We start from the raw sequence: 19,837 nt of genomic DNA, 5'->3' as shown, positions 1-19,837 counted from the left end.
TCCTTGCAGTTTTGCCACTGCCCTCCTGCTTCTTGTGCCGCCCTTTCTGTTTACGTGGGCGACTGCCGTGATGTTATCCCACTGGATCAATACCGGCTGACCTTGAAGCAGAGGTCTTGCTAAGCTTAGAGCATTATAAATTTGCTCTTAGCTCCAGTATATTTATGTGGAGAGAATTCTCCAGACTTGATCACACTCCTTATGTGACTGCTCCCCAGCCTCTCAGGCTGGCCTCCGTGGTCACGAGCATCCAATCCTGAATGCCGAATCTGCGGCCCTCTAGAAGATGAGCACTCTGTAATCACCACAGGAGAGACACCCTTGTCCTTGGATATAGGGTTATCCGCTGATGCATCTGAAGATGCGATCCGGACCATTTGTCCAGCAGATCCCACTTAAGAGTTCTTGCGTGAAATCTGCCGAATGGAAGCGCTTCGTAATAAGCCAACATTTTTACCAGGACTCTTGTGCAATGATGCACTGACACTTTTCCTGGTTTTAGGAGGATCCCGATTAGCTCGGATAACTCCCTGGCTTTCTCCTCTGGGAGAAACACCTTTTCCTGGACTGTGTCCAGAATCATCCCTAGGACCAGCAGACGTGTCTTTGGAACAACTGCGGTTTTGGAATATTTAGAATCCACCCGTGCTGTCGTAGAACTACTTGAGATAGTGCTACTCCGACCTCCAACTGTTCTCTGGACCTTGTTCTTATCAGGAGGTCGTCCATTTTCTTTGAAGACGAATCCTCCTTTCGGTCATTACCTTGGTAAGGACCCGGGGTGCCTTGGACAATCCAACGGCATCGTCTTGAAACTGATAGTGACAGTTCTGTACCACGAACCTGAGGTACCCTTGGTGAGAAAAGGCAAATTTTGGGACATGGAGGTAAGCATCCCTGATGTCCCGGGACACCATATAGTCCCCTTGTTCTTTGCTATCACTGCTCTGAGTGACTCCATCTGGATTTGAACCCTTGTAAGTGTTCAAATTTTTCAGATTTAGAATAGGTCTCACCTAGCCTTCAGTACCACCATATAGTGTGGAGTAATACCCCTTTCTTTGTTGTCGGAGGGGTAATTTTATTATCACCTGCTGGGAATACAGCTTGTGAATTGTTTTCAATACTGCCTCCCTGTCGGAGGGAGACATTGGTACAGCAGACTACAGGAACCTGCGAGGGGGGAAACCTCTCGACATTCCAATCTGTACCCCTTGGATACTACTTATAGGATCCAGGGGTCCTGTACGGTCCCAGCGTCATGCTGAGAACTTGGTAGAAGCGGTGGAGGGCTTCTGTTCCTGGGAATGGGCTGCCTGCTGCAGTCTTCTTCCCTTTCCTCTATCCCTGGGCAGATATGACTCTTATAGGGACGAAAGGACTGAGGCTGAAAAGACGGTGTCTTTTTCTGCAGAGATGTGACTTAGGGTAAAAAAACGGTGGATTTTCCAGCAGTTGCCCTGGCCACCAGGTCCCATGGACCGACCCCAAATAACTCCTCCCCTTTATACGGCAATACATCTTTGTGCCGTTTGGAATCTGCATCACCTGACCACTGTCGTGTCCATAAACATCTTCTTGCAGATATGGACATCGCATTTACTCTTGATGCCAGAGTGCAAATATCCCTCTGCGCATCTCGCATATATAGAAATGCATCCTTTAAATGCTCTATAGTCAATAAAATACTGTCCCTGTCAAAGGTATCAATATTTTTAGTCAGGGAATCCGACCAAGCCACCTCAGCTCTGCACATCCAGGCTGAGGCGATCGCTGGTCGCAGTATAACACCAGCATGTGTGTGTATACTTTTTAGGATATTTTTCAGCCTCCTATCAGCTGGCTCCTTAAGTACGGCCCTATCCGTAGATGGTACCGCCACTTGTTCTGATAAGCGTGTGAGCGCCTTATCCACCCTGAGGGGTGTTTCCCACCGCGCCTTAACTTCTGGCGGGAAAGGGTATACCGCCAATAATTTTCTATCGGGGGAAACCCACGCATCATCACACACTTCATTTAATTTATCTGATTCAGGAAAAACTACAGGTAGTTTTTTCACCTCACACATAATACCCTTTTTTGTGGTACTTGGAGTATCAGAAATATGTAACACCTCCTTCATTGCCCTTAACGTGTGGCCCTAAAAGAAAATACGTTTGTTTCTTCACCGTCGACACTGAAATCAGTGTCCGTGTCTGGGTCTGTGTCGACCGACTGAGGTAAATGGGCATTTTACAGCCCCTGACGGTGTTTGAGACGCCTGGACAGATACTAATTTGTTCGCCGGCCCTCTCATGTTGTCAACCGGCTTGCAGCGTGTTGACATTGTCACGTAATTTCCATAAATAAGCCATCCATTCCGGTGTCGACTCCCTAGAGAGTGACATCACCATTACAGGCAATTTGCTCCGCCTCCTCACCAATATTTTCCTCATACATGTCGACACACACGTACCGACATACAGCACACACATAGGGAATGCTCTGATAGAGGACAGGACCCACTAGCCCTTTGGGGAGACAGAGGGAGAGTTTGCCAGCACACACCAAAACGCTATAATTATCCAGGGACAACCTTTATATAAGTGTTCCTCCCTTATAGCATTTTAATATATATACATATCGCCAAATCAGTGCCCCCCCTCTCTGTTTTAACCCTGTTTCTGTAGTGCAGTGCTGGGGAGAGCATGGGAGCCTTCCCACCAGCCTTTCTGTGAGGGAAAATGGCGCTGTGTGCTGAGGAGAATAGGCCCCGCCCCCTTTTCGGCGGGCTTCTTCTCCGGAGTTTTAGATATCTGGCAGGGGTTAAATACATCCATATAGCCTCAAGGGCTATATGTGATGTATTTTTCGCCATACAGGTATTATACATTGCTGCCCAGGGCGCCCCCCCCCAGCGCCCTGCACCCTCCGTGACCGCTGTGTGAAGTGTGCTGACAACAATGGCGCACAGCTGCAGTGCTGTGCGCTACCTGATGAAGACTGAGAGTCTTCTGCCGCCTGGTTCCGGACCTCTTCATCTTCAGCGTCTGCAAGGGGGGTCGGCGGCGCGGCTCCGGGACGAACCCCAGGGCGAGCCCTGTGTTCCGACTCCCTCTGGAGCTATGTCCAGTAGCCTAAGAATCCAATCCATCCTGCACGCAGGTGAGTTGAAAATCTCTCCCCTAAGTCCCTCGATGCAGTGAGCCTGTTGCCAGCAGGACTCACTGAAAATAAAGAACCTAAAAACTTTTTCTAAGTAACTCTTTAAGAGAGCCACCTAGATTGCACCCTTCTCGGCCGGGCACAAAAACCTAACTGAGGCTTGGAGGAGGGTCATAGGGGGAGGAGCCAGTACACACCATGTGATCCTAAAAGCTTGCTTTTGTGCCCTGTCTCCTGCGGAGCCGCTATTCCCCATGGTCCTGACGGAGTCCCCAGCATCCACTAGGACGTTAGAGAAATATAGTAGTCAAAACTGTAAAGTATAACTAGCGTCTCTCAATACGTACCATGTCTCCCAAAAACAAAATGAAAGGATAAAGGCATAGATGATAAAAGATAAAGTTGTGGGTACTATGCAATAAAACTACTATATCATGAGAGTTACTAGGTAAATCCAAGCAGAGCCGATTTAAGTAGTTTCGCTCACTCATCTGTGTTAGGAATGAAAAAAGTGGAACCTTCACAGGAAACCAACAACTTAGTAGGGGAATCCCATAGATAGAGGATATTTGCCTTTCGGAGGGCAGAAGTAATGGAATGAAATGATCATCGTTAAAGAAGAGTTGCAGCAGACAAGTCCCTGAAGAGTTGAAGCTCCCCAAGGGCTGTAGATGTGTCAGACGTTGGCCTGGCTGCTTTCAATAAAGGTTCCTTGATGTGAAAATAATGCATCCTCATCAGGACATCTCTAGGGGCTTTGTCAGGAGCCGTTCTAGCCTTGGGTAACCGATGAATCCGATCAATAAGCAAATCCACGGAGGAGACTGGAGCTAAAAGAGTCTTGAATAAGGCCATTGCGTAATCATGCAAACTACTATTTGACACAGACTCGGGAACCCCACGCAATTTGAGGTTATTGCGGCGCGATCTGTCTTCCATGTCCGTGACCTTGTCTCATAAGAGCCGCACCTCCGCCTCATGAAAGTCTATCAGGCCATTATGTGACAAAACAACTCCCTCCATTTTAGTTTCCAGATGGTTAGTGTGGCCACCAAGTTCATCTATGGATTGTTGACAAGCCATTAGGGTGGTACGGAATTCGGCTGCAACGTCATCCTTAAAGTGGAACAAAAGTAGCTTCATAGTACCCACAGTAAGGGCATCATCATCCCCGACTTGTTCCAAGGCCGAAGTGGCAGCAGATGCAGAAGGGACAGCCGCCATGGGGGTAGAAATCTGAAAGACTGGATCAGTAGTGGGGTCCCAGTATTTTTAGGTCGAGAAGGTTGCGGAGACAACTTGAAAAATGAAAGCTGCGAGACACTTTTAGAGGGCTTGCTCCATTTTGAAGGCATAATAAGGAACAGACAAAAACACCACGGGGTTTCCAATTACATGAAATAAAAAAACAAAGGCTCCACTGTCAGAAGCAGTATCAATACATATCGTCAATAATGAAAAAGGGTAGGAGAGAATGTGCCTATTAGGGCGGCATTGGCAGAGTTAACCAAGCCAGGAGGCTAGCCAGCATTTAATATGTCAGTTAGTGACTCAAAAGCTGTAATCCACAAGGAAATATAGGAGAAGTCAGACTGTGTGGCCAAACAAGGTGAGGGAAGGCCCAACAAATAAAGATTGCGGCCCAAGCGGTCCCTGCAGCGGTCAGCAGCAGCTCCAGAGGCTAAGGGACGTAGGTTCACCCAAGTCAGATAGCAGAGTAATCTCCAGGGAGGCAGATGCATGCACCACTTCACACACACTATGTCGCGCCTGCAGCTGAGCTCCGTCTGGCTCTACAGCAGGCCACTGACAATAATGGAGCTCCAAAGGCAGATGGCAGGCGATCCCGCCTGATCGGGCAGCCAGGGAGGTCTCAGGAGGACAGCAAATGGAGGCAGAGCCACCGCCACCGAGCAAGCCACGTCCACGGCCAGGCGCCGTCAGACGTCAGGAGGCCACCGGGGTGCAAGCAGTTGCAGGGGCAATGCAGGGATGACCACGCTGGATCAAGCAGCCGGAGAGACCTCAGAGGGGCATCAGAGGCTCCTCCTCTCACTGGGCTGCGTCCGCTGCTGGGCGACTTCCGGCGACCGGTCTGAGGAAGCCGGAGCAGAGGGCTGAAGGAGAAAACAGCAATTCCGAGATTTTTTGTTGTTGTTGTTTTACTTTACTTTAAACTGTGAATGAGGTGGCAGATCCAGGATCAAAGATGGCCACCGGGAGCTGCTTCCCCAGACAGAGAGTCCCTCCAGGCAGCCACAGCTCCATACAGCCGTGTCTGGCCACAGCTCTCCCGCCTGCCAGTGATCAGAGGCCAGGCACCGCAGGTCCCAGGAGGGGTGAGTGCTGCAGTAACAGCGCCGCAGCGGCCGCCGGGTCCTCACTTGCGGTCTGTGGCTTCCGGAGGTCCGTTTGGCGCACACAGACGCGGCTTTGTGCAGCTCCCCTGCCAGTCAGCACACAGGAGCCGGGCACAGCAGCGGGTGGGCGGAGAATGGGAGCTGCTATATCAGCGCCGCATCGGCCACCGGGTCTACACTTCTGGTCCGCGGCTCCTGGAAGTCTGTCCCGAAAATGCAGGAAACGGTTCCAGGTCACTGTAGGCAGAACTAGCGTCCTAGAACTACTAGATAAGGCAGGAGCAGTACAAGGAAACCCCACAGTTAGAAACTATTGGTCTATTTAGACCTAAAGCAGTGGAAGCTCAGACAGAGCACCTCTTCCTCCTTTGCCTGTCAGGCCACACCCCCTGGCTACATCTTTACGTATCAGATGCGATCACACCAGGCTGGACGTTCCCTGACGTGACCAGTCAGAAAGCTCCCTGTGCAGCTGCAGGAAGAGATGCTTCCTGCAATTGCTAATCTCTGAGGGACCTCCGGTCCCTCTGCTGCCTGGTTGTACTGCTAAAAGCCCTTCATCTACAGATCGCAATAATCGAGTTGGGGCAGTAAGTAATCAGAAGCTGCTTCAGGTACCTCGGGCCCTGGTCATGTAGGGCTTTGAAACTCAGTAAGCCAATCTTGAAGATGATTCACCATCTTACAGGCAGCCAGTGAAGGGAGTAGAGTATTGGCTAGAACGGGGCCGGTTGGTTATCAGCCTGGCAGCTTTGTTTTGCACCAGCTGTAAGCGGTGCAATTCTTTTGTTGGGAGACCAAAGTGCAGGGCATTACATTAGTCTAATTGAGATGATGCAAATGCATGTATGACTTTTGGCAGATCATCTGAGGGAATTAAATGCTTGTTTCTGGCTATGTTCCTCAGATGAACGAATGAGGAATATCTGATGTTTAAGTGTCAAATAAATGTTCTCATAATTCAATCATAAAAAACCCGAAAATTTTTGAGCATTTTTTGGAAAAAATATTACACAGTAAACTTATTTGAGCAGGTCCAATTTTACCTTTGGTTATACGTCGCTGTGTGTAACATCTCATGACCCAGGTTAGAGCTGTATGGTATTTCAGCATTTTATAAAGAATACCGTACAAACACAACTGTACATTATATTTGCTTCAGACAAAGGGGAAGCACTAATTCCAAAACTGGGTTTTCAAGTCAGGTTCTCATGGGAGCAGGCAAGGCTGTGGGGTGAAACTATTTTGGGAAATAAGAGTTTACTTCATAAGTACTTATGTATATTTAGTGGATTTTTAAGTTAATACTAATGTCCTGTCTTTAGGCACAGAAAAGTTCCTTGAGGTGACATAGCAACTGAGAAGAATGCTTGCCAAGTGAGAAGACAGGAAATCTGGCTCATACATGTCTGAACTGGATGAGAATCAGCCGTGTGGCACTCAAGGGAAGAATAACTTTTTGATTACACGGGTGCTTGCTCATATGGTATAAAAATACATATATAGCCTGATTGATGACATCCTCAGACCACATATTCAAGCATGGCTGATTATGATCAGATTGATTTTGGATATTTCATTGGACCACAAATACACTGTTGCATAAAGCAAATTTGCTGACACTGCTATGTATTTGGCTAGCTTAAGAGTAAACCCATAGGTTAGGCCAGTGGTTTCCAAACTAACTAGCAGCGGTGCCTCGGATTGATGGTCCAGGACCAATTTTAATTATTTATGGTCAATGTAATAGGCAAAACCAGTGCTGGTGGCTGCCAATCATAAACTATATGACAAACAGAAGGGAATCCAGTCCCTCAACACACAACTGACCCTAAGGATGACATATAAACACAATTTACTTAATTTAATGTTTATTTCTAAATATATCAATAAAAAATGTCTAGCCTAGAGGTCCGTGAAAATAATTCTGATAATCTAGGGCACCGTGATTCTAAAAGTTTGGGAACCACTGGGTTAGGCATTTTATATTCTTATAGGCTTCTTAAGTGTTTTCATATTATCACAATAACAATGAAGCAGAATGATTTAATACCTGCAGGAACCAACACATCTGCACACAGGGCCTGCTGGTTGAGGCTACTGGTTTCTGAGTCAATGTGAAGTGTAGTTAGACTGACCACGTCCTGTTCCTCTGTGCTGAGCTGTACAGATGCTGTATCGGTGTCTGCGGTGAGAGGCACTGCCGAATCATTGCCAAATGGGAAACCAGCTAAAAATGATAGGAAAAACGTATGAGCAGCAAAAAGTGTACAGGATGTATGATTGCTTTGTCTGTAGTGTAATTGATTGAGGTTACCCCTGTAATAAACTAAAAACTAAGAGGAGATAATTGTCATAGACTTATCACTCTCTATACAGACACTAACACCCATCAGCAGGCCACTGGATGATTATGCAATTTTGTAACCCTTTATGTAACCCTTTATAAAAACATAACACCTATATTACTATATATATATATATATTAAAACTATATCTCTCTCTCTCTCTCTCTATACATATATATATATATATATATATATATATGTATATATAATGTGTATTATACAGTACATACATAATATGTAGATAGATAGATAGATAGATAGATAGATAGATAGATAGATAGATAGATAGATATTATCATACATGATGTACGAATACACTTTTCAAACCTTCTAAAGCCAGGTAAAGTTATTCATCGTCTGTGGAGGTAGGGGAACCAAGACGCATCATGCTCACTGTGAGCAATCCATCAACGAGCGAAACGACTGTCAGGTCCTGGGGTACTCCGCTGTGTGTACAGCGGAACCCACACCCCCATAGACCTCACTATATGCAGTATTGCCCTCCGCAATTAAGATCTCTGTTCTACTTTTTCCTGCACTCTCATTGGTTGGTGCATTTATGGACATACACAGCCAGCCGATAGCAGAAGCAGATCTATTAGACTAATTCAGCATTTTCTTCTAATACTCTAATAATTCATTCCTCCGCTGCACGTACCTTGGAAGAAAGAGGAGGAACAGCAGATATATCTTACACCATTTGCCAAATCTTTATTGTTTTTTGTTTATTCTCCCAACTACATCTGATCGTTATATTTCCTGCATGGCGGATTGGATGCAGTCACTTATTATTCAATGGACAAGAGACAAATAATAAACAGCAGTAATTCATCATCCATAGGTGAATCTTTTCTGACTTGCCCTTTACTTTTCTAATATATGATATTATGAGTATATAAATTGATATCTTTTATGAAATAGAAGCACTATATTTACCATTGTTGATGGGATCAGTACTAAATGCCGCCGGCCGGAATCCCGGCGGTCGAAATACCAACGCCGGAATCCCGACCACACAATCCCGACAGGGGTGGCGAGCGGAACGCAGCCCCTTGCGGGCTTGCTTCGCTTGCCACGCTGCGGGCACGGTGCCTCGCTACGCTCGGCACACTATTATATTCTCCCTCTATGGGTGTCGTGGACACCCACGGAGGGAGAATTTGTCGGGATTGTGGCGGTCGGGATTCCGGCATCGGTATTTCGACCGCTGGGATTCCGGCCGGCGGCATCTTGACCGCATCCCTTGTTGATGTCTATCTTTAATCTTATGCATTAGCACTAATAATTACACTGAGTGTACATATTTTAGCTGTTTGCTAATATTGTAGATGTGAAACTAAATTTGGATACATTATCATAATCTAAACTCCAAACCAGTAGCAACATTATATATCTTTTGTTTTTATCCACTTGCAACCTTAGATGTTTAGTGGATTATCTTAAGGGCCCTACACATTAAAAGGGCCCTACACACTGGGCGATAGAACGAAACGATATGAACGTACTCGTTCATATAGTTCAGTGTGGAGGCAGCAACGATGAACGATGCGCGGTCCCCCGCGCTCGTTCATCGTTGGTGCCCCGTCGCTTGTGCATGCAGGCCAATATGGGCGATCTCGTCCATATTTGCATGCACTGCTATGGAGCCGGGTGACGGGGGGAGTAAAGAAACTTCACTCCCCTCGTCACCTCTTCCCCGTATCGGCGGTTGGGCAGCTCAGCGGCGGGTTGCCCAGTCTGTAGGGCCCATGAGTGATTACATTGAAAGATATGAACAATCTTGTTCATTAATGAACAAAATATCGTTCATATCTTTCAGTGTGTAGGCACCAACGATGAGTGGCCCCGCACTTGTTCATTGTTGGTGCAAGGTTGTTTATACATGCATGCCAATATGGACAATCTCGTCCATATTAGCATGCAGGGCTATGGGGTCGGGTGACGGGGGGAGTGAAGAAACTTCAATCCCCACTTTGGATTCTTTTGTGTTAAACGTTTAATTTTAAAGGTTTATAATAAACTTTTTTTTTTTAAACTCTTGATAAGTAGGACGTACCCCCATAAAAAGGTTTTTCTCTGTGTTCTGTCACTACATTTGCCTAAACACCAGGGGAGCACCGCCAGACAATTAACTACTTCTACACATGTAAAAAAAATAATAGGATTTTAATTACCTACCTAATACTTTTCTCGTAATCCATAAGGGATATTGGGGGGACTTAAGGTGTTTTTGCCCAGCGTGTGTGCATAGCGATGATCGCTGACATCGCTGGACTGAAAAGCGCTCAGTGCATACACACTGAGCGCTTTTCCCCCCTGCCCAGTGATGTCAGCGGGGGTGAGCGGCTTTCCATAGCAGGACGCTATGGAAAGCCGCTCACCCCGCCGTTCATCTACTGGTAAAACCAGTAGATGAATGGCGGCCGCCAGCGATGACGCGGGAGCGCGCATCAGCGCTCACCGCTTATTGCTTGTGCATACACACTAGGCGGCATTAAGCTGAAAGCGGCTCAACACACCAAAAGTGAGCTGCTTCCAGCTCAAAATCGCCCAGTGTGTATGGGCCTTTAGTACGATGGGTATAGATGGGGTACAAAGGAGCCAGTGCACTTTACATTTCTTCACTGGGTGTGCTGGCTCCTCCTATTTATGCCCCCTCCCACAGTGCCTGAAGGAGAAAGGACATATATGAGAGAAGGAACATAATAACAAGGAGTGGTGAAATTTATACACCAGCATACCACTAACGCACAACAACCAACGGCTAGTAACAATAACAGCAACAGCTGAACAGGTAACCACAGAAAATATAACCTGCAGAAAAGTCAACGCACTGAGGCGGGTGCCCAATATCCCTTATGCACTACAAGTAAAGGATTTACCAGTAGGTAATTAAAATCCTATTTTCTCTAGCATCCATAAGGGATATTGGGGAGACTTAGGGGGTCATTCCGACCTGTTCGCACGCTGCGGTTCATCGCAGCGGTGTGAACGGGTCAGTTCTGAACATGCGCGGCGGATGCAATGTGCAGGTATGTCGTTGCTCAGCGATGGCAGTCGGTGGGTAACGACGTCGGGAACGAAGACAGCGGTCGCAGCGCGGACCGCAAGAAGAGTGACAGGCGGGAGGTGGTTCGGGGCGTCTACTCACCGTTTTCCGGGAGTGGAGACCCGAACACAGGCGTGTCGAGGGGTTTGGAGGGCGAATGTCTGATGTCAATTTAGAGACCTTCATCACTGGAATCATCGCACAGGATAAGTAACTGCAGGACTAATCTTTTACACAAAACGTTTTTAGCATAGCAGGGCTGCACAAGCGATCGCAGCCTTGCTATGAAAAAATACACAAAAAAAAAGTCAAAGTGAGATGTGGGAGCAGAGACGGGGAGAGCCTCGCCGGAGATGGGGAGAGCAGCGCCGGAGGATGTGTCACAGCCGCCGCTCACAGCAGTGTCCACCCGGCTCCCGCAATAACTGATGATTTATTTCACCAAAAACCACTCCGAAATTGTCGTTTTGTTTTAATGAGTGAATTAGGTGAAGAACATGAATTTAACCCTATACCAATTGATTTTAGTTAAAAAATAAAAAATAAAAAAGATTTTATTTTATTTAAAAAAATAATAATATTTTTAAACATCGAAACATTGCGACCATCGGAACAATGGGAACATCGCGGCTTTCATTTTGAAAGCCGGGACAGCCTCCAGGTATACAGTGGGGGCCTGGGGGTGGCTTGGGAGGGTTAATTTACACTCCCCAGCGGCTGCAATTGTCTGCAGCTGCTGGATGTGGAAGTCCTGCCGTGCTGACCGATCAGCAGTGATCGGCAGCATGGCAATCAGTAGGCGAGAGTGCAGGGAAGCAGAGTCCCTCTGACAGCAGCAGCGGAGGGAAGTTTCCCTTCCCCGCCGCTGCTAACACTCTCTATCTGACTGGTTGCATCCTGTGCAACCAGGTTAGATAGAGCACTTGCAGGCATGGTCGCATCTGATGTGACCATTCCAGGCAAGTGGTTAAGGAGTAGGATTTTCATTTCCATAATGGCACTTATGTTATTCAATAACAAACCCACCAGGTCCAACACTTCCGGGACTATCCCTTGAACCAGATTTACTAAGTATCATACGTTCTTTTAGATCCTATCAGGTATGTCCCCTTCTGTAATTGTTTACATTAAATTGAGTGTCGTTTATTCACAATGTGTAAATGTTGTGATAATTGTTTTAATAGGTTTTTAGCCATGTATTTAAACACTTTGTGGTCGAACTGGTGGATGTTGAGTGTCCAAGAGCATTGTTTGATCCACTTCTTAACTTTTTGATGGTAACGACCTGTAAATTAAGGTATGTGCCCTTATAAATCTATGTATTCTACACCTGATTATTTTCCTTCTACCTCTGCATTTCTAATTCCCCTGTTTCCTGAATCTGTCATTCCATTGGCCTATCTTTTTTAGATGTGTTCTATTTTTTTAACTTTATTGTATGAAAATTGTTAATATTATTCGAGCAAATGTCCTAAAAATCATGTTCTACATTTGTAGATATACCCCTGAAGAAGTCTCGGCATGAGACGAAACGCATTGGGTTATCTGTTTTTTTGACTTGACCTCCAGTCTACACTAATAGAAGGAGGAGACTATAAATAAGTATCTGTACATTTGTTCTTATTGTGACCTCCAATTTATATCAATAGTAGGAGGAAATTGTCAAAGAACATCTGTAAGATATTGGACATAGAACTCATTGATTTTTTAAAATGTCTGCCATTATATAACATTATATGATGGTTAGAACAGTTATTGAGAGTTGTTATAACCCCAAGGCACCAAAAACTATTGTTTTATCTCTCTCTCTCTCTCTCTATATATATATATATATATATATATATATATATATATATATATATATATATATACGGTATAGCTATGTATATTATTTTTTTTACACAAAGATATTTCTCAGTGCCACAGATATGTCCAGTATACCAGTTAACACAATGTTCCCAATTGACACCCTCCCAACTTAAGTATAATGGGGTATCTGCTCCAAACCTAAGTATAAGAAAGCGGTGGAGAGTCGCCTGCAGGAATTGATATATAATAAACACAGATAAGGTATTGCGGGCGACCTCCGGTGTCATAAAATATATAAACCAACTATAATAGTATGTAAAAAGTATAACAAATATTTATTAAAATAAGATACGGCAAAGTGAGAAATGTTAAAATGGGGAGACAATAAAACCAAACAAATAAAAAAAAAATACTATTTTAAAAAAGCTGCTTAAAAAATTCAATCAATATGCAAATTTCATACGCTGTTAACAAAGCTCATAAAATAATCAAATAAAGTGTTTTTCTTTAGAGGTAAGCTGCAATCAGGATCCGCAATGCATTTCGTCCATCGGACATTATTCAAGGGGTTTTATATATATATATATATATATATATATATATATTTATTCATCACCTTGACAAAGGGGCGTGCCTACCCCGAAACGTTGGTATGGCATGATTTGTAATACACGTTTTTTTGCTAAGACTCTGAGTGCCGCAGTAATTTTCATTCATTCTTCTTATATATATATATATATATATATAAATAATGTATTTTGCTGTGTCTATTTGATTCAGAGGGCACTGGAGCACACTTGCTAATGAGCGTGCCGGATCAATTGTGTCCTGTATCATATATATATATATATATATATATATATATATGAGAGAAAAAGAGGATAAGGTGATTTTAAGCGACCAATGGTGTCTTAAAACTTAGAGGAGACTAAAATTAAAAATGATAAAAATTTTATAAAATATAATTAGCACCAATACAAAAGTAAATAAAACAATGGCCCTATACAAAGAGCCAAAGAAATGAATAAGAAATAAAACACTAGTACAGTTTGGTATCGCGGTTAAGCGCCGACAAGCTTTCCCCCATCACAATATATATATATATATATATATATATATATATATATATATCTTGAGCAGTTCTAACATTTAAGCAACTAATATTGTGTAGGTCCTCCTTGTACCGTCCAAGGAATGGACTCCACATGACCTATGAAGGTGTCCTGTAGTATCCGACACCAAGACGTTAGCAGCAAATCCTTTTAAGTCCTGTAAGTTGTGTTTCGTAAAGGGTAATGGGGAAAACTTGAGCACAGGTCAGGTTGATACAATAGTACGGTCATACGACAATAAAACCCACAATAGTTCAAAAAGATATATGTACTGTCCTGCTGGAGGAGTGTAAGTAAAAGGTATCTCCCGTGGAGGTGCACCCCAGAGAGTTAATAATTAATGTGTTGGCAGAAAAAAGGAACGTACTCTCATTTTTTGGGGGACACTCTTGTTTCAAATTGTGTATGAGTAGATTTAAAATGTAACTTTTAATATGAATATGTTAAAAAAATTTCATTCGCTTGAACAAAAAACAGACAGACAAGTCACAAACATAAAACATGTATATTCCTACACAAATTGTGTGCAGGGTATTCGTACAGTAGTATGGTTTCACAATTTTCGATAAGCTTAGCGAAATATTCAAGAAAAATAAAGGATACAGATATCTGTTTCTGAACCATTCAGAGTAGTATTATAGTATAAATATTCAATGATAACCTGTGCTGTCCAGCAAGATAAACGGGTTATACTAAGCAAGTAATAGTATGGAAACAGATAATATTAGTCCTGTGGAGTATTCGCAAGGTAATGCTGTATTATTATGGTTTCACAATACTTGATCTATCAGTTTTCATACATTATGACATGTAGGGACAATAAAAAAAAAATCAAATTTTTTTGCTCTGTAGATACATTATTACAGTCAATATAAAATATCTGTTGAAATGTAATCGGGCAGGTAATATTCCTCTAAAATAAGGACTCCTTGTTTATAGAGATAGACACACCTGTCGTTAGTGTAAGTAGAGCGGCTGCTTTTCACTGTGTGCCAAGCATTTACATAGTGACTGAGCGTGCTACTCCTGCACCTCAGGGCTAGAGATAGATAAAGTGGAGCTTCTGCTGTTGTGGTTGCAGCCCGGACACCCTGTTGAATCAGGAAGTCTCACTGAGGAAGCAAGTGCGAAACAGCTGTCTGAGAACAAGCACTCTGTGCTGAACAGGACGCCGCTCTACCAGCGCTTCCAGACTCTTAACCGGGAATATATATCTGGGACTTACAAACCGCTCATAGAGTTATCTCCTTGTCTTTTACATTTCATGACTGTGCATAGGACCGCATGGTAGGTGGAGTGACCCTGCAATGACTAACACAGTCATTTACCTATCTATATTCACACACCAGGGGATAGGCACTGGGTAACGCTCAACCTGTGTATTATACTACTAGTCTGAATGGTTCAGAAACAGATATCTGTAGCCTTTATTTTTCTTGAATATTTTGCTAAGCTTATTGAAAATTGTGAAACTTTATTACTGTATGAATACCCTGCACACAATTTGTGTAGGAATATACGTGTTTTATGTTCGTGTCCTGTCTTTGTCTGTTTTATGTTCCACCAAAGAACATTTTTTAACATATTCATATTAAAAGTTACATTTTAAATCTACTTATTAACAATTTGAAACAAGAGTGCCCACCAAAAAACGAGAGTCCTTTCCTTGTCTCTGCCATGTTCTGTAAGTTGCAAGGTGGGGTAACCTGACTTTTTTCCAGCACATCACACAGATGCTTGATTGGAGTGAGATATGGGGAATTTGGAGGCCAAGTCAACATTTTGAACTCTTTGTTATGTTCCTCGAACCATTCCTGTACAATTTCTGCAGTGTGGCAGGGTCGCATTATCCTGCTGAAAGAAGCTACTGCCATGTTGAAATACTGTTGCCACAAAGGTATGTACTTTGTCTGCAACAAGGTTTAGGTAGGTGGTACCTGTCAAATTAACATCCACATGATGCCAAGAGCATCACACTACTCCACTTGCTTGCCTTATACCTATAGTACATTTTGATGCCATCTCTTCCCCATGTAAATGATGCACTAGCGCACGGTTATCCACATATGATGTAAAAGAAAACATGATTCAACAGGCCACCTTTACCATTGCTTCAAGGTAAAGTTCTGATGCTCACTTGCTCACTGTAGGAGTTTTCAGTGGCAGCATGGGCTCTATGACAGGTCTGAAACAACGCACACAAAAAAAAATTCACTTGTGTGAAAAAGTTATGCCAATGTATATCAAAGTATCACAAAAAGCTGTAGCCTTTAACTGGTTGAGCATGTGATACCCCCAGATTTTAAGAATCATCTACTAAGCACTGACCTCCACTTATATTTACTGGTTATGTTACTCACCTTCAAACTTCCTCCCATCACACTGAAACGCGTTGAAGGAGTCTGAGTGGCTGTCTGAGCTGAGAAGCTCGCTGCTAGCAGCACTTGCCGGAGAAGTCCACTCTGATGGAACGCCAGGATCATCTGCTGGGCGCATTTGGCTATGTTTGTTAAGTGGGTCTGGCAAGTCTTTAGGAACTTCTAGACTGCCAGGGCTGCTACCTCTGCGTGTTAAAGTCTGGAAAACATACAAGACCTATACTATAAAAGCCAACAACCTCTCACATCATTGAATGAAAGATGCTAAAACCAGTAATCTTAACCACTAAATATACAATAACAAATATTTAGAGCTTCAATAATACATTACAATATACATATGATAATGTACCCCCTTCAGTAAAACATATTGATATTGTAAGTCATAAATGGGTTCCCTGATCATATAACATCAAAAGCCTGCAGGTCTAACAATGGAGTATTTAATGCCTGTTATAATTTCCAGCAAGAGATGCATTATTCCTTATAATACACAATTTTTTCAGTGACATTAGAATCAAGTACAAATTATGGCATCAGAACTCCGTATACTGTCATACTTCAGAATGTTTAATGAATAGAAGGGATGCAGTCAGCATTTGGGCAGTTGGGATACTGACTGTGAGAATCCCGGCGGATCCTGAAGGTAAGTACATGTATTGGGATGAGACTGCAGGGGAGGGAGGGGGGGTTGTTTACGATTAGAGATATGGTTAAATTACTGACCCAGATCAGACAGTATTTTGACTGCCGTGATGACGCCTAACCACTGGGTTTTTGTATCCGACCCACAAAGAAAATATCAGGGGCATTGCTATTTCACCAGACATTTTCTTAAGCGCTTATCTGATAATCAATATACAGGTTGAGTATCCCTTATCCAAAATGCTTGGGACCAGAAGTATTTTGGATATCGGATTTTTCCGTATTTTGGAATAATTGCATACCATACTGAGATATCATGGTGATGGGACCCAAGTCTAAGCACAGAATGCATTTATGTTACATATACACCTTATAAACACAGCCGGAAGGTCATTTAATACAATATTTGTAATAACTTTGTGCATTAAACAAAGGGGATCAGTACTGAATGCCGCCGGCCGGAATCCCGGCGGTCGAAATACCGACGCCGGAATCCCGACCACACAATCCCGACAGGGGTGGCGAGCGGAACGCAGACCCTTGCGGGCTCGCTTCGCTCGCCACACTATTATATTCTCCCTCTATGGGTGTCGTGGACACCCACGGAGGGAGAATATGTCGGGATTGTGGCGGTCGGGATTCCGGCGTCGGTATTTCGACCGCCGGGATTCCGGCCGGCGGCATCTTGACCGCATCCCAAACAAAGTTTGTGTACATTGAGCCATCAAAAAACAAAGGTTTCACTATCTCACTCAAAAAAGTCAGTATTTTGGAATATTCCGTATTTCTGAATATTTGGATATGGGATACTCAACCTGTACTGTATAAACAAAGTTCAATATGTAGTCTAACTTTTTACATGTCTATACTCACTCATTACCCAAGACTGCCACAAAAATATGCAATTTAACAATGTAGGATTTCCCAGCAATTTTTTTCCAAAATTGTACTGAGGACTAAGTAAATTTGTGATTTCTTTTTTTAATACAGTATGTAAACACTTTGTAAATACATTATTCGCAAAGTTATTAAAAATGTACACAGTATGGGTCTGATTCTGAGTTGAATGCAAATTGTCTCTACTTGCATACATCTAGCCAGATTTACTACCTTATGCTAATGTGAGATTCCATTTACCAATAGCAGGGCTCTATGCATCTGCAAGTGGAAAGCCGTGCCAGTTGTCATTAGTACCTGTCGTTGCATCAATCCCACACTAGGTGCAAGAGATCTATTAGAGACAGGTTCTCTTCCCTGTAATCATGACTCGGTATCACACTGTGCTTTAGATACATGTCTATGACACTCCAACAAGGGTGGTTCAGTGCACTCACATTGTCTTCATGCAATTGAAACGTTCAATTTCACAGAAGGTCAGACCCAGTCAAGTTTTATAAGACTCAGAATAAGATGGACATACTATATATGTAAAATGTGTACATTTTCTTCAAAGCACACGCTATATGTACAAAGTTGCCATGAGTGCCCATACATTGAGTTTCCTTTGACTCAAAAATAGGATTTTAATTACCTACCGGTAAATCCTTTTCTCGTAGTCCGTAGAGGATGCTGGGGTCCACATTAGACCCATGGGGTATAGACGGGTCCCTTGGGAGCCATGGGCACTTTAAGAGTTTAATAGTGTGGGCTGGCTCCTCCCTCTATGCCCCTCCTACCAGAATCAGTCTAGAAACTGTGCCCGAGTAGACGGACATACTTAGAGAGAAGGAAATACACAGATAGTGGTGAGATTCACACCAGCTCACACATAACAAGGCAAACCAAGCTAACCAGCTTGAACAAGTCAGCAACAGCTGAACAGCAGTACTTAAAGTAACAATGCAGTACTTAACCAAGGAACAAGGTAGTACCGAACCAAGTAACAACTGCAGGAGAACGAAGCGCTGGGCGGGCGGGCACCCAGCATCCTCTATGGACTACGAGAAAAGGATTTGCCGGTAGGTAATTAAAATCCAATTTTCTCTTATGTCCTAGAGAATGCTGGGGTCCACATTAGTGCCATGGGGATGTACGAAAGCTTCCAGTATGGGAGGGAGAGCGCGGATGCTTCTGCAGAACCGATTGACCAAAGCATAGGTCCTCAGAGGCCAAAGTATCGAACTTGTAGAACTTAGCAAACATGTTCGCCCCTGACCAAGTTGCTGCTCGGCAAAGCTGTAAAGCCGTGACACCCCGGGCAGCCGCCCAGTAAGAACCCACTTTACAAGTAGAGTGGGCCTTAACTGATTTAGAATAAGCATGCTGGATAGTAAACCTGATCCAGCGAGAAATCGTCTGCTTAGAAGCAGGCCACCCAACCTTGGTGGGATCATAAAGGACAAACAGAGCGTCTGACTTTCTGTGAAGAGAAGTTCTCTTCACATAAATCTCCAAAGCCCTCACAAGATCCAAAGACTTTGAAGTGATTGATGAGTCAGTAGCCACTGGCACCACAATAGGTTGGTTGATATGAAAAGCTGACACAACCTTTGGAAGAAATTGCTGACGCGTCCTGAGCTCAGTCCTATCTTCATGAAAAATCAAGTGGGAGCTCTTGTAGGACAATGTCCCCAATTCCGACACACGTCTAGAAGATGCAAATGCCAACAGTGTGACAGTCTTCCAAGTAAGAAACTTGACCTCAACCTCCTGTATAGGCTCCAACCAATCCGATTGCAGGAACTGTAGTACCACGTTAAGGTCCCAAGGTGCCGTTGGAGGCACAAAGGGAGGTTGGATGTGCAGCACCCTTTCAAGAAAGTCTGAACCTCAGGGAGGGCAGCCAAATGTTTCTGGAAGAAAATGGACAAGGCTGAAATCTGGACTTTTATGGAGCCCAGGCGCAGGCACACATCCATCCCTGCTTGCAGGAACAGGAGAAACCGTCCAAGGTGAAACTCCACCATAGGAAACTTCTTGGATTCGCATCAAGACACGTACTTTTTCCAAATCCGATGGTAATGTTTTGACGTTACTCCCTTTCTAGCCTGTA

General features: G+C 43.8%; 1 protein-coding gene across 7 annotated transcripts in view; it reads right to left on the bottom strand.

Moving 5' to 3' along the window:
- Positions 1–19,837, bottom strand: part of RALGAPA1 (Ral GTPase activating protein catalytic subunit alpha 1) — a 669,595-nt gene that overhangs the window by 303,714 nt on the left and 346,044 nt on the right. For all 7 annotated transcript variants that reach the window (XM_063947861.1, XM_063947860.1, XM_063947862.1 and 4 more), the window contains 2 exons: positions 16,183–16,399; positions 7,558–7,734 (listed from right to left, as the gene is read on the bottom strand). In XM_063947861.1, the coding sequence (XP_063803931.1) occupies positions 7,558–7,734; positions 16,183–16,399 (394 nt within the window). The remainder of the gene's footprint in view (positions 1–7,557; positions 7,735–16,182; positions 16,400–19,837) is intronic.

This window comes from Pseudophryne corroboree, chromosome 12 (assembly GCF_028390025.1).
Source record: "Pseudophryne corroboree isolate aPseCor3 chromosome 12, aPseCor3.hap2, whole genome shotgun sequence".
Classification (NCBI taxonomy): Eukaryota; Metazoa; Chordata; class Amphibia; order Anura; family Myobatrachidae; genus Pseudophryne; species Pseudophryne corroboree.
This window is presented reverse-complemented; position numbering and strand designations above follow the sequence as displayed.